We start from the raw sequence: 14468 nt of genomic DNA on the forward strand, positions 1-14468 counted from the left end.
GGAGTTGTAATTTACCTTGAATGATGAGAGACTGAGGGACGTGGAAGAGGTTGGACTTGGAGATTCAATCTCAAGACTTCAAAAGCAACACCATAACAGGAATGACCGTTTAGATATCTGGATCATTTATTTATTACAAGTACTCTTGAGATTGAATTCTCACTTCTGGATATCTTGGTTAAGGCAAGCCATTTACTGTCAGTTTGAAACTCTCAAACACATCTATTGAATTTTCTCAAAATTTTTAAATTGAGCTGCAGTTCCTTTCTGTGCTAGCCTATTAGATACAAGTACAGATAACACCCTCCAAACAAAGGGATGGTTAACACAGCAAATGTAAACTTTTAAAAAGTGACAGTCTTAACTACTGAGTGAAATTTCCCCTCTCCTTTCTTTTTCTCCCAAGGCCCCTTGTCCTCACCTATCACCTTGTTTTCCTTTCAGCATTTCAAAGGTTCATTTTATTATCAATGCACACATGCAAAATACAACTGAGATTTGTTCTCTCCAGATAGACATGAAGTACAGAAAAGCCATAGCTGTAAGACATCAATGCCTCACCTCCCCGCATGAAAGAAAAACAGAAAACTTGAAATTACCAAGCCCTCCAACCCGCACCCCCCCCCCACCCACAACAAGAGCATCAAATCCCAAACCCCCAGACTACCAATCAGCAACAAAGGGTAGGTAAGAACATAAAAACACAGAACTGAAAGAAGCCCAATATGAACTATAGTTCAATCCATAAATCTCAGAATTTTGATGACATCTCCAAGAGCTTCACAGAGAGCAACTGCTTGAACCCAGCAGCTCCTAGGAGAACGATCCTCGCTCTCCTCATTTGCCTCAATGTTTCAATCTTCCTTGATGCTTTAATCAGCAAATGTAGTCAATCATGGCCCCTCACCTCATCTGAGCTTCTCCTCGTGGTAGCTCATATTTGTGCTTCTCTCCTGAAGTTTTTTTTCTGGGCCAGAGTGTTAGCTCATTCGATTGAACTAGAGACTGTAAGTCACAGGCTCCAACAGTTTCAAAAACAAAATTAAGAATACATTGAAGATGTGGAAGATGCAGCCTGAGAGATCATTGTTTGCTAGAAGATTTTATATGTGCTATAATGGATGAATAACGAGTTGCAGAAAGAGGATGGTGAGAATATTTATCATTATGAATTGATAAGAGAAACAGAATGACTTAGAATGATTTGATGACTTAAAGGGCTATAAACAAAAGGGATTTTAAATATTAAAAAATATTTTAATATTAAAATATTAAAAGCTATGGAAAAAGTTACGAGGATTATTCTTTAAAACAATGTCTTCCCTGAGAAAGTGTTTAAGAACAAGTTAAGCCAGAGCTGGCTTGAAAGAGTCTGAGAATAGGACAGCACATAGATGTTTCTGGGGGGGATAAACACCTCTAAAGTCCTACTGGTTCAATACTTCACTCCTGTGTCATAATATCTACTTATGATTGTTTAAGTTAGGATTAAATGATCATCAGCATCCCATTATCATGTGAGATGGTAAGAATTTCTCACAATGGGTACAGCGAATAAAAAATATCCAAGCTTTTACTGCAAGCTATGTGTAGTCATCTCGGACTGTGGCACAAAGAATCTACTAAATTTACATTGATACTTGATCCTTGTTACTATAGCATGTTTATGTAAGGGAATCTGGAGAGCAGTAAATATAGAGCCCACTCATCTCTCATCGTTAAACATTTCCCCACTGTCATGGGATGTGGGCACAGTATGCCAAGAGCACCCAGTTCCACTCTTGGTCTACCTCACGCTTTCATACAAACAGGTACTGCAGAGATACAAACTATCAGAGGGCAGAGTCAAACACGCAGATTGTTTAACATATTCACATTCTACATCATTGAGAACATAAGACATAGGAGTAGAATTAGGCTATTCAACCCAGCAAATCTGCTCCACCATTTCATCACAACTGATTTATTATCCTTCTTAATCCCATGTTCTTTCTTCTCTCTGTAACTCTTGACAGCCATACTAATCACGAACCTATCAACCTCCGCTTTAAATATACCCAAGATTTGGCCTCCACAGCTGTCTGTGGAAATGAATTCCAGATTCACTACACTCTGGCTAAAGAAATTCAAGCTCATCTTTGTTCTAAAGGGACATCCTGCTATTCTAAGGCTACACCCTCTGGTCCTGGTTCACTACTACAGGAAATACTCTCTACATCCACTCTTTGTAGGCCTTTGAATATTCAAGTGGTTTCAATGAGATCCCCATGAGAAGTTCCAGTTTAATCTGGAACTTTTCCTGAAAGCATGCAGTTCCTGACAATTCTGGACACTGAGAGAAGGTGAATCTGCAATCCCTCACAGACTGATATTCCCTGCATCAGCCTTCCTACCGTACAAGGGGCAATTCAAAGCACTACTTCTCACTGATGGTCTCTGGAGGTCACTAGTCTACCTTGGTATTTGCTGCAATCCAATTGGAAGTTTCACTGTCATCGTCACACTTTTTAATCCATTTCTTCAACCACTAGAAGGAAGACAGCAGGACATGTTATTAGCACATTATGTTCACCTACATACATTCACTGTGCAAAAAGATACTTTGAAAGTGGTTATGACATTGTGAAGATCAGTACCTTCCAAAACATTGACAATTTAAAATTATTTGCAAAGCATACTGTTCAAGTTTTTTTAAAAAGAGAATTCATACACACCAATCCTCATTTTCCCAAACATCATTTCTCAATCTAAGTGACTTGCTGTTTGCGCTAGGTTGTGCTTTGGTATAGTCCCTTCCTGTAGCTCCACAGCTCAGTGCAAAACTCTTCAGGTAGCCCCCAAAGTATCACACTACTACTGACAAAATGAGGTGTTCCTGTCACATTTCAGTAAGTTTTATCTTACCATCCTTATCCTACAATGCTATAAGAGTTTACTTAAATCAACACAAGTCCTATTCTACTGAAATACCCTGCTCCTCTCTCCACAGTAGCTGCCCAACCTGCTGCACATTTCTAGCATCTTGTAGCGGTGTGCTACGTGCAGCGCTAAAATTACAACACAGAGTCGGTAACTGCAGTCGAAGGAAAAAACTTTATTCGAAATCCTCAGCCTCACTTTTAAGCCTCCCTCAACCTGCCCCCCCCCCCCGTGACACAGAGGCTCCAAAGCTCTGTGCTCGCAAACCCCCGTAGGCTATCTAATTGTGAGTCGGTTCGGATGTGCCAGGAAATGGGTCGCCACATAACCCCCCGCCCCCAGAACCGGCGATACACCCCCCAATGTCCACAGTCTGGGCCGGAACCTGCTTGGGAGGTCGGCCTCTGCGTCGAGGTGCCGGAAACTCGGCCGGTTGCGCCAGGTCCACATGGGCCGGTTTGAGTCGGTCCACCGTGAAAACCTCCTCTTTCCCCCCAACGTCCAGCACGAATGTGGACCCGTTGTTCCGGAGCACCATAAACGGCCCCTCGTATGGCCGCTGTCCGCCCCTTAATACAAACACAAACTTACAGTTCTGCAGGTCTTTGGGTACGCAGGTCAGGTTCCGTCCATGCTGTGAAGTGGGTATGGGGGCCAGGTTACCGAGCTTCTCGCGTAGTCTGCCCAGGACTGCTGCGGGATCTTCCTCTTGCCCCCGTGGGGCTGGTAGGAACTCCCCGGGGATGACCGGGGCGCACCGTATACCAACTCGGCCGACGAGGCGTGCAGGTCGTCCTTGGGCGCTGTGCGGATGCCAAGTAGGACCCAGGGAAGCTCGTCCGCCCAGTTGGCTCCTCGCAGGCGGGCCATGAGGGCCAACTTCAGGTGACGGTGGAAACGCTCCACTAGCCCGTTCGACTGTGGGTGGTAGGCAGTTGTGTGGTGCAGCTGAGTCCCCAAAAGGCTGGCCATAGCTGACCACAGGCTGGAGGTGAACTGGGCGCCTCTGTCAGAGGTAATTTGGGCCGGTACACCAAAGCGAAATATCCAGGTGGTGATCAGGGCTCGGGCGCAAGATTCAGAAGTGGTGTCGTTGAGCGGGACTGCCTCTGGCCATCTTGTGAACCGGTCCACGATAGTCAGGAGGTGCCGCGCTCCACGCGACACTGGCAGGGGGCCCACGATATCCACATGAATGTGGTCGAAACGCCGGTGGGCGGGATGGAACTGCTGCGGTGGGGCTTTGGTGTGCCGCTGCACCTTGGCCGTCTGGCAGTGCATGCACGTTTTGGCCCATTCACTGACCTGTTTGCGGAGTCCGTGCCAAACGAACCTGCTGGAAACCATCCAGACAGTTGTCCGGATGGAGGGATGCGCCAAGTTATGAATGAAGTCGAAAGCACGGCGCCGCCAGGCTGTCGGGACGACGGGGCGGGGCTGGCCGGTCCTGGAGCTGCAAACCGGAGACTGCGGTTCTGTAACTCGGAATCTCCTCATCTGCCTGCTGTGCCTCTGCCAGTGCCTCAAAGTCTACCCCTTGGGAAAGGGCATGAACGGTAGGGCGAGAGAGCGCATCCGCCACGACATTGTCCTTACCTGAGATGTGCCGGACATCCGTCGTGTATTCAGAGATGTAGGACAGGTGGCGTTGCTGGCGGGACGACCAGGGGTCGGACGCTTTCGTAAACGCAAAGGTAAGCGGTTTGTGGTCCGTGAACGCGGTGAAGGGCCGACCTTCTAGGAAGTACCTGAAATGCCGGATTGCCAGGTAGAGCGCCAACAGTTCCCGGTCGAAAGCACTGTACTTGAGCTCGGGTGGCTGCAGGTGTTTGCTGAAAAACGCCAAGGGTTGCCAGCGACCTGCGATGAGTTGCTCCAGCACCCCACCGACTGCCGTGTTAGATGCGTCCACTGTGAGGGTGGTAGGGGCGTCCATTCTGGGATGTACTAGCATTGCGGCGTTCGCCAAAGCTTCCTTCGTTTGAATGAAAGCGGCGACAGACTCCTCGTCCCAGGCAATGTCCTTGCTCGGACCCAACATCAGGGCGAACAGGGGGCGCATGATCAGGGCAGCTGAAGGGAGGAAGCAGTGGTAGAAATTGACCATACCTACGAATTCCTGAAGGCCTTTGATTGTGGTGGGTCGGGGGAAGTGGCGGACCGCATCTATCTTAGCGGGCAGAGGGGTTGCCCCGTCTTTAGTAATCCTGTGGCCCAGGAAGTCAATGGTATCGAGTCCGAACTGGCATTTGGCGGGGTTGATTGTAAGACCGTACTCACTCAGTTGGGCGCAGAGTTGACGGAGGTGGGACAGATGCTCCTGACGACTGCTGCTGGCTATGAGGATGTCGTCCAAATAGATGAACGCAAAGTCCAGGTCCCAACCCACCGCGTCCATTAACCGCTGGAACGTCTGTGCGGCATTCTTCAGGCCGAACGGCATGCGGAGGAACTCAAAAAGGCCAAACGGGGTGATGAGAGCCGTTTTGGGGACGTCGTCAGGATGCATCGGGATTTGATGGTACCCTCGGACGAGGTCTACCTTGGAGAAGATCTGTGCACCGTGCAGGTTTGCTGCAAAGTCCTGAATGTGCGGCACAGGGTAGCGGTCCGGAGTGGTAGCCTCGTTCAGCCTGCGGTAGTCGCCGCACGGTCTACAGCCTCCCGTCGCTTTGGGCACCATGTGCAGGGGGGAGGCCCATGGGCAGTTGGACCGCCGGATGATCCCCAATTCCTCCATCCGCTGGAACTCCAGTCGGAGCTTGTCCGGGGGAAGTCGCCGAGCGCGGGCGTGGAGGGGTGGTCCCTGGGTCGGGATGTGGTGCTGTACGCCGTGTCGGGGCATGGCCGCTGTGAACTGCGGTGCCAGAACCGATGGGAAATCCGCCAGGACCCTGGTGAAGTCATTGTCGGACAGCGTGATGGAGCCGAGGTGAGGGGCTGGCAACGGGGCTGCACCCAAGGAGAACGTCTGAAAGGTCTCGGCGTGTACCAGTCTCTTCCTGGGCAGGTCGACCAGTAGGCTGTGAGCCCGCAAAAAATCCGCACCCAGAAGTGGTTGGGCTACGACAGCCAGTGTAAAGTCCCACGTGAACTGGCTGGAGCCGAACTGTAGCTGCACCTGACGGGTGCCATAGGTCCTTACTGTGCTGCCGTTCACAGCCCTCAGGGGGGGCCCCGGTGCCCTGCTGCGGGTGCCGTAACTCGTCGGAGGTAAAACGCTGATCTCGGCACCAGTGTCGACCAAAAACCGGCGTCCCGACCTTCTGTCCCACACATACAGGAGGCTATCCCGATGGCCAGCCGCCGTAGCCATCAGCGGCGGCTGGCCCTGGCGTTTCCCGGGAACTTGCAGGGCGGGCGACAACAGCGGGCTTCTGCGCCCCACCGCTGGTGGTAGAAGCACCAGTGTTCATTGGGCCGGGGGTTGGCGGGCTCTGCGGCCGGGCCTGGACTGGTTTGCTGCTGGGACCGTGGCTGGGAGATCTGTGCGATGGACGCCCCGCTCACCTTTTTGGCGTTCCACAGCAAGTCCGCCCGGGCTGCCACCTTCCGGGGGTCACTGAAATCCACGTCGGACAGCAGCAGGCGTATGTCCTCGGGCAGCTGCTCCAGGAATGCCTGCTCAAACATGAGGCAGGGTGTGTGTCCGTTGGCCAGAGACAACATCTCATTCATTAAAGCCGAAGGAGGTCTGTCGCCCAAGCCATCCAGGTGCAGTAAACGGGCAGCCCGCTCGCGCCGTGAGAGTCCAAAAGTCCTGAGGAGCAGGGCTTTGAATTCCGTGTACTTGCCGTCTGCCGGGGGCGACTGTACGAACTCCGCGACCTGGGCTGCTGTGTCCTGGTCGAGGGAGCTCACCACGTAGTAGTAGCGGGTGTCTTCTGAGGTGATCTGGCGAACGTGGAATTGGGCTTCGGCTTGCTGGAACCATAGGTTCGGTCGCTGTGTCCAGAAACCCGGCAGTTTCAACAAAACCGCATGAACATTTCTGGTCGGTCAATTCTGGTCCAAAAATCGTTTGGACCGTCGGGGTCACCAATTGTAGTGGTGTGCTACATGCAGCGCTAAAATTACGACACGGAGTCGGTAACTGCAGTCGAAGGAAAAAACTTTATTCGAAATCCTCAGCCTCACTTTTAAGCCTCCCTCAATCTGCCCCCCGTGGCGCAGAGGCTCCAAAGCTCTGTGCTCGCAAACCCCCGTAGGCTATCTAATTGTGAGCCGGTTCGGATGTTCCAGGAAATGGGTCGCCACAATCTCATATTTTCAGACCTGATTCTCAGACCTCATTTTGGGTCTCATATTGGATACAAAAGTCTTATTTCTGCACTGCAACACGAGCCAAAAATGATGTAGTGATGGTTGCTCCTTCAACAAGACAATTTTGGTCCATCATATTCTACCAACAAGGAAAGGCAACAAGCTCTGGTCCACTGATTTTCTCCCCCCCCCCCCCCCCGAAAACAATTGTGGATGATTCATATACCATCATCTTCTCAAATCTAGATTAGATTAGCCTTGTCACATGTACATCGAAACACAGTGAAATGCATCATTAGCATCAAGTCAGATCAGTGAGAATTGTGCTGGGCCACACGCATGTCACGGCACACTTCTAGCACCAACATAGTATGTCGATGAATTAATAACCCTAAGCAAGCATCTTTGGAATGTGGGAAGAAACTGGAGCACTCAGAGATAACCCACACGATCACAAGGAAAATGTTTGAACTTCTTACAGGCAGCAACTGAAATTGAACCCTAATCAGTGGTCACCAGTGCTGTAAAACGAAGTGCTAACCACTACGCTACTGTGTTGTCCCTAGTTAGTGCAGACAGAAAGGAACAATGTCCATTATTCATATCCAATAAATTCCCTCTTTAAATCTACCACTCCTCACCACTGCCAATACTACCACCACCACCCTGTCCAATCTTTTACAAAAAAAACATCTAGCTGCACTCTAAAACCAGTCTGTCTGCTTCAATGGCTTCCTCAGTACACCATCTTCTTTTCTGTACATACAAGGGAAAGGCACTGAAGTTTCACTTCACCTATTGCAATTTAAAAACAAATTGATCTTGCACAGGAACACTGTCACATTACCAATGTGAAAATAGTACTCTGAGTACATACAGGAGACTGTCTCTCACCTTGCATTTAACAGGATCATGCCAATTCTCAGCACAGTTGAAGCTGTAAATTAAGAAACAAGCTTACATTATGACAGACTACATTTCAGATACTCAAAGCAGCCCAATAACCAAGAGAATACTTAGATAGAAATCCATAGTGCTGTGCACACTTACCAGAACTGCCGCCCACATTTACAGCGAACCGGCTTTGCATCAGGATACTGAACTTTAATAACGTGGTGACAGTCAGGGGCAGGACACCACTTTAACAGTCGATTGCACTGCGATGGAAAACCACAGCTGTTAGTGTCTCAATCTGTTTTTAAAAATGGAATTGCAGCTAGGTGGCATAAAAAGGTTTAGGTACCAGTCGCGACCAGAAATTAGTTAATGACTTTCTGACATTAGTTATATCTTGCGGCACACGTACTAACAAACTGGGTTAAATCCTGCAAGGCTCCACCTATCATCAGCATGCAGCAGAATCTAAAACAAACTAAACATATTTAAAATACTTTGAATTACTACACCACCAACCAGTGTTAAATTATTTTAATTTCTACTTGCTGCACAATGGTAATTCTAAAGAGAGAAAGTCATACCTCTACAAAACTGTTAGTTATTAAATGTTGGTACTTCAACTTGACTTTGGAATCTGTGATCAAACGCCTGGAGAAAATAAATGGAAGCACATTTCCTTTAGACTGACATCTGACAGGAATAAAAGGAGTCTTTTCACAAGAAACAACTCACCCACACACAGTAATGGTGCTCATTTCCTGCCACTTTGATACTGATGATGCTAGAACTGAATGGCAAGCATCGTACTTACTGCCAGTTTAGTTACGTGTTTTAATAACTGCATAGCTAAAAAGCAAGCATTTAATGTTGAAACTTTATAAAGCACTGGTGAGGCCTCACTTGGGAGTATTGAGAGTATGAAAATGATTCCAGAATTGAATGGCTTGTCACGTGAAGAGTGTTTAATGACTCGGCCTGTATTCACTTGAATTCTGAAGAGTGCAAGATGGCCTCATTGAAACCCATTGAATGGTGAAATAATTTGATAGAGTGGATGTGGAGAGGATGTTTCCTATGGTGGGAGAGTCTAAGACCAGAATAGAGGGGTGTCCTTTTAGAACAGAGATGATGAGAAATTTCTTTAGCCAGAGAGTGGTGCATCTGTGGAATTCTTTGCCACAAGCGGCTACGGAGGCCAAATCATTACATACATTTAAGGCAGAGGTTGAATTGATCAGGGTATGAAGTAATACGGGGAGAAAGTAGGAGATTGGGGCTGAGAAGAAAAGTGGATCAGCCATGATGGAATGACGGGGCAGACTTGATGGGCAAAATGCCCTTACTCCGCTCCTATATTTTATGGTCTTATGGTCTAACTTGTGTGAATATACAAGATGCTAGAAAACAAGAGATGAGCTTCCACACATCTTACAGGCTCAGAAGTTCTTAGCTGTGCAGTTATTAAAACAGGCAATTAAACTGCCACTGAAGTGTGATACTTTCCATTCAAATCTATACAGTGCAGAGGTCCAAGCTTTTTCTGGATAGATGTCATGCTAGATTCCCGGCCTTTATCACTAACCACCAAAGCCCTGATGAATACCAGTTCCCCAAATATTAAATTTTATATTATCTGTGAGAAGGCAGCCATTTTAATGTTGCTGGATTGATATTAAAATGAGGCTCCCAGTAGATTAGAAGGTAAAGGATGGAAGTTCCAAGTAGATGGAGTATGAGGGAGATGCACTTAAATTTAAACATATTTGGGTTTATTATTTTTAAAATATGCTCATAGCTTTCCAAACAAAAAACAAATTTGTAGACTTTCACTTGAACTGAAACATAGTGCTGCAATATTCAATACATGATCAAGCACGGTCATCAGCATGAACTTTGCAAAGCAGTAAAATGAAATAATTTTTAGATTAGCTGCCAACCAAGTACTATGAAATTATAAATTATCAAAACCCCTGCCCATCCTCAGTTTGTGAAACTGGAGCAAAGATATATTAAATCAATTTAGCCAGCAGAACTACTAAAGAGAAGCTGTCAAACTAAGGTGATCAAAGACAGTGTGGGAAGTGGCAGGCATGGATGAGGAACAAAGCATGCACTTACAGTGTGTCAAACTTAGAACTATATAAAACACTCTTAGCATTGTTCTGATCAAAGACTCTATTGAATAACAAACAAAATACGGTTTATGCACATCTCTTCAATATATTAGCAAAATTTCACTCCTCGTAGCTTGGCAGAGAATGCATAAAGTGTCTGGTTTATCCCAATCTTTAAATCATCACCCACCACATAAACATAATTTAAAACCAGTTTCATCTAATAGTCAGCAGGGGACAGCTGACTATGTCTGACCCTCATGAACAAAACATTAGGCAAAATGTACAGAATGCTTGCCATTCCAGGAACATGTAATCATAGCCCACACAAATGGAAAAGCAGCTAATATATGGGCAAATGAAGCAACCCAACAATCTAAAACCAAACCACTTGGTTAATGGTCCCATTCACACAGGTGTTCTACTAATGTTGTGATGGAAAATAACTGGTTCTTTGAGTCTCAACAGTAGAGGCCTGGACACACACAGTTTTAATAATAAGGAATTTATTTACAAGGGGAAGTCGGGTCAACACAAGCAACTACAATATTCTAACAAAAAACGCTTAGGGTTAACACGTGTGGGGAAGGTCGGGTCGGCTGTACAATACACAGAAAGTGGTGTGGGAACAGGGTACAGTTACATATACAAAGAACAAGGGTAAAGCACTACAACAGCTATCCCCCTTGACCTTGGACAGCTGCGGCTCCCTTACCAGGACAAACGATAAACCTTCCCAAACATAAATCAATGCACTTACCTTCAATGAGGTGGTCTGTAAGAGAGACCGAGCCAGGCACATGTCTCACCTTTTATAGCATGGGGCTGGGCGAGAATCCAATTAAGGTGACCAATAATTTAGGTGTACATTGATTAGTTGGGAAGGACCAAATGTTGATTGGCGTGTGGTGTGTCCTGCGACCAGCCAGGTGGCAGTGCATCTGTCACGTGGCCGGTATCTCTGGATACACTCCACCCCTCAGAAGATGCACCACATAGCCAACACATATAAGAGGGTGAAATAAAATGGCATATACCAGAAATAACCATTTTTAAGCAGCTAAGTAAATACAGAGACACTCAATCAGCTGGCATGCGCAACATAGTATAGAAATGGCTGTGATTACAAGAATGAGTGCGATGGACCAGTGAATGACAGTTGCCCACCACCCCCCTAGGGACCCAAACGACCACCAATTGCCCCATGAGGTGTTGTGCTGGAGGAGCTGGTCTCTTGATTTTTGAATTTTAGCCACCGAGTCCCGAATGTGAGCAGCCAAGTGAGTGATGTTGCTGGACTCATCAGGGATAAAGGTACAGCATTCCTCACCACTCACTGCACACGTTCCACCATCAGAAGCGAGTAGGTAGTCCAGTGCCATTCAGTTCTGCAGGGCAACCATCCTGACAGCTGTCAGTTCTGCTGCCGTTCGGGTGAGGGCATCCTCCGTGTGTTGCAAAGCCACTGCTGTCTTGTTAGCCAGAGTCTCGAGCACACTGGTCATCTATCTGGATCACCTCCCAGGACAGCTGGACCATACCATAACTGGGAAAGGCTATCATCCAGAACCTCTCTGTCTCTGTAATGGCCCTCTTGTCTCGGTGGCTGCTGTATCCTGGATGCTCCCCAAGGTCATTCAGGGGGTGGATGAAGGGCACCACATATGCTGGAAAGCAGCAGTCGTACCAGCTTGTGGGGAGCCACGGGTAGGTGCGGTAGCCGCAGATCCAGTGGGTCCCGTTCAGGGTCCAGGGAGCTCCAAGTTTAGCGGCATCGTCGGCAGTGGTCACTGGGGCACCCAGGTACCAGTTTCGCTCACAGTTGCTGTGACCAACTGAAAAGTTAGAAGAGTGCTCATTGCGGAGTTTGCACCAGCATTTGTTAGGACTACTCAATGGCTGTGGAATAACTCTGAGGGTGGGGACTCGGGTGGAAGTCAAATTGCAGAGAGGGAAATACCAGTTCCTGAAGCACCCACCCCATCAGGGGTCAAGGGAAGAGATGTTGTGTAGTGGGGAGGAGAGGGATGGGGGACTGCCAGCAGGGCCCCCCCCAAAACAGATATGCCAAAACCAGCAGGAGCAAACAGTCTGTGTAAACAGTTCATCTCAATGTCATCCAGCGGGATCGGCCTGAGTGGCAGCGCATCATCAGCATGTGCTGGGGCCCACAAGCAGATCCAGATTGCATGAACTAAAGCCAGTTTGTGTTGACAAAGCTTCAAGAACTCACTTGACTGTCTGCCACTGAAGTGTGAACACACAATTGCCTGCACTCTCTGGATCAGCAATATACCAGCTTACTGAGCCATTACAACTCCTCAAAGTATTTTACACATGTTAACTTGTGAGCAAGCAAATGAGGCAGCATAGCAGGATTGCCACCCCCAACACGTGATTAAGCACAGTTCCAATGTCATATTTAAGTTTGCTGATGCCACCATTGTTGTTGGCCAAATAAAGTGTACTATTTACTACTTTTTTTTTTAATTTGCAGTTTGTCTTGTTTTGCACACTAGTTGTTTGTCAGTCTTTGTTCATGTTTAGTTTTTCATTTCTTTATTCTATTGGGTATCCACACAGGAAAAAGAAACTCAATAGTATATGGTGACATACATGTATTTTGATAATAAATTTACTTTGAACTCCTGCTCTTTCAGTAAGGAACTTTAAAGTATCAACTTCACCAGTTGCCTTCTGCTTCAGATTTAGACCATGCTTCTGTCTGGGGCAGAGTGGGGGAGGGCAAACGCACAACTTTCAGCCCTTCCCCCACTCTGTATGAGTAACACTAATAAACTGCAGTAGCAGGTGGTTTAGGATGTGGGAAATCTAAAAAATAAGGTCACTGAGATGGAACTTCAAATTCAAAGTGAAATATGACATGCATGTTCTGCAGTGCTAATTAATGCATCTGTCATCCAGACTTTTCAGTGGAGGAACAATGTTGAGGGTCACCATACTGTTGAAAGGTGGAGGACACTAGACCACTGTGGAAAAGCCTTCTTTTAAAATGACTTTATTAGTCTGTGATTCCCACTTGTGTTGATCAGGTGAATACAATGCAGGAAATAACTTTATTATGGTCGGTATTCAATACTTAATCACTATTATATCTATAATCATCACTTGCGGAACCTTATTGTGTGCTAATCACCCATTAAATTTACCCTCTTATAACCACAACTATGATTCATTGGCTGAAGAGCGGTTTGAAATATTTCCCAATGACAGTCTTATGGACACATTTTTTAAAATCACAGAGTAGATTTTTCCCTCTTGGATCTCTCCACCTCCATCTGTATAGATGAACTAGTCACTGACATCTACTATAATCAAATCAGTTTCCACAACTTCCACCTCCTGCCACCCAAGACTCCAACCTTTCCCAGTGGCCACTCATTTTAATTCTACTTTCCATTCCCATTCTGATATGCCAGTCCATGGCCTCCTCTACTACCACAATGAGGCCACACTCAGGTTGGAGGAGCACCTTATATTCCATCTGGCATTAGCATTGATTTCTTGAACTTCCAGTAATGACCCCTCCTCCAATCCCCACTATCACCCATCATCTCCCATTGGTGCTCCCCCCTTCCCTTTCTTCCATGGCCTTTTGTCCTCTCTATCAGATTCCCCCTCTTCCAGCCCTTTATCTCTTCTGTCAATCAACTTCCCAGCTCTTTACTTCACTCTTCCCCTCTCCCGGTTTCACATATCACCTACTGCCTTGTATTTCTTCCTCCCCTCCAGTCCTGGAGAAGGGTCTCAGCCTAAATAATCAAATGTTTACTTTTTTCCGTAGATACTGCCTGCCCTGCTGAGTTCCTTCAGCATTTTGTGTATTGCTTGGATTTCCAGTATCTGCAGAATTTTTTTTGTTTGTGACTCCAACATTTCTCTCAGTTTCTAAGTCTCAATTGTCTCTGCCCTCAAGGTGAGGCTCTCTCCACTCTAGGACTTGTGAAATATCTTTCTTCAACAAACATGACTTACTGTTTGCAGTTGCTAATGGGAGTCCTCACAAGCATTCCCTGCATTTCCTTCATGTCTGTTCTCACCAACCCACATGCCTCAAAGTCAGAGCAGAGATAGAACTCCCTGGTCCTTACTACCCTTTACCTCACCATCACCCCATCCTTCATCACACCTGTCTGCTTTAATGGGACCCAACAGCCGGTTGCATTTTCCTATTCTCACCCTCCCCTTCTCTCCATGACTTCTTTATTGGTTCCTTTCCCCATATCCATCAGGATCCCCAATCAGCCTGTTTCC

At 46.9% G+C, this 14468-nt stretch overlaps 1 protein-coding gene across 2 annotated transcripts in view; it reads right to left on the bottom strand.

Moving 5' to 3' along the window:
- The window catches only part of LOC132378749 (E3 ubiquitin-protein ligase ARIH1), a 102828-nt gene that overhangs the window by 13496 nt on the left and 74864 nt on the right, over positions 1-14468 (bottom strand). For both annotated transcript variants that reach the window (XM_059945882.1, XM_059945883.1), the window contains 4 exons: positions 8661-8727; positions 8233-8339; positions 8077-8119; positions 2456-2527 (listed from right to left, as the gene is read on the bottom strand). In XM_059945882.1, coding sequence (XP_059801865.1) covers positions 2456-2527; positions 8077-8119; positions 8233-8339; positions 8661-8727 — 289 coding nt within the window. The remainder of the gene's footprint in view (positions 1-2455; positions 2528-8076; positions 8120-8232; positions 8340-8660; positions 8728-14468) is intronic.

This window comes from Hypanus sabinus, chromosome 21, assembly GCF_030144855.1.
Source record: "Hypanus sabinus isolate sHypSab1 chromosome 21, sHypSab1.hap1, whole genome shotgun sequence".
Lineage (NCBI taxonomy): Eukaryota > Metazoa > Chordata > Chondrichthyes > Myliobatiformes > Dasyatidae > Hypanus > Hypanus sabinus.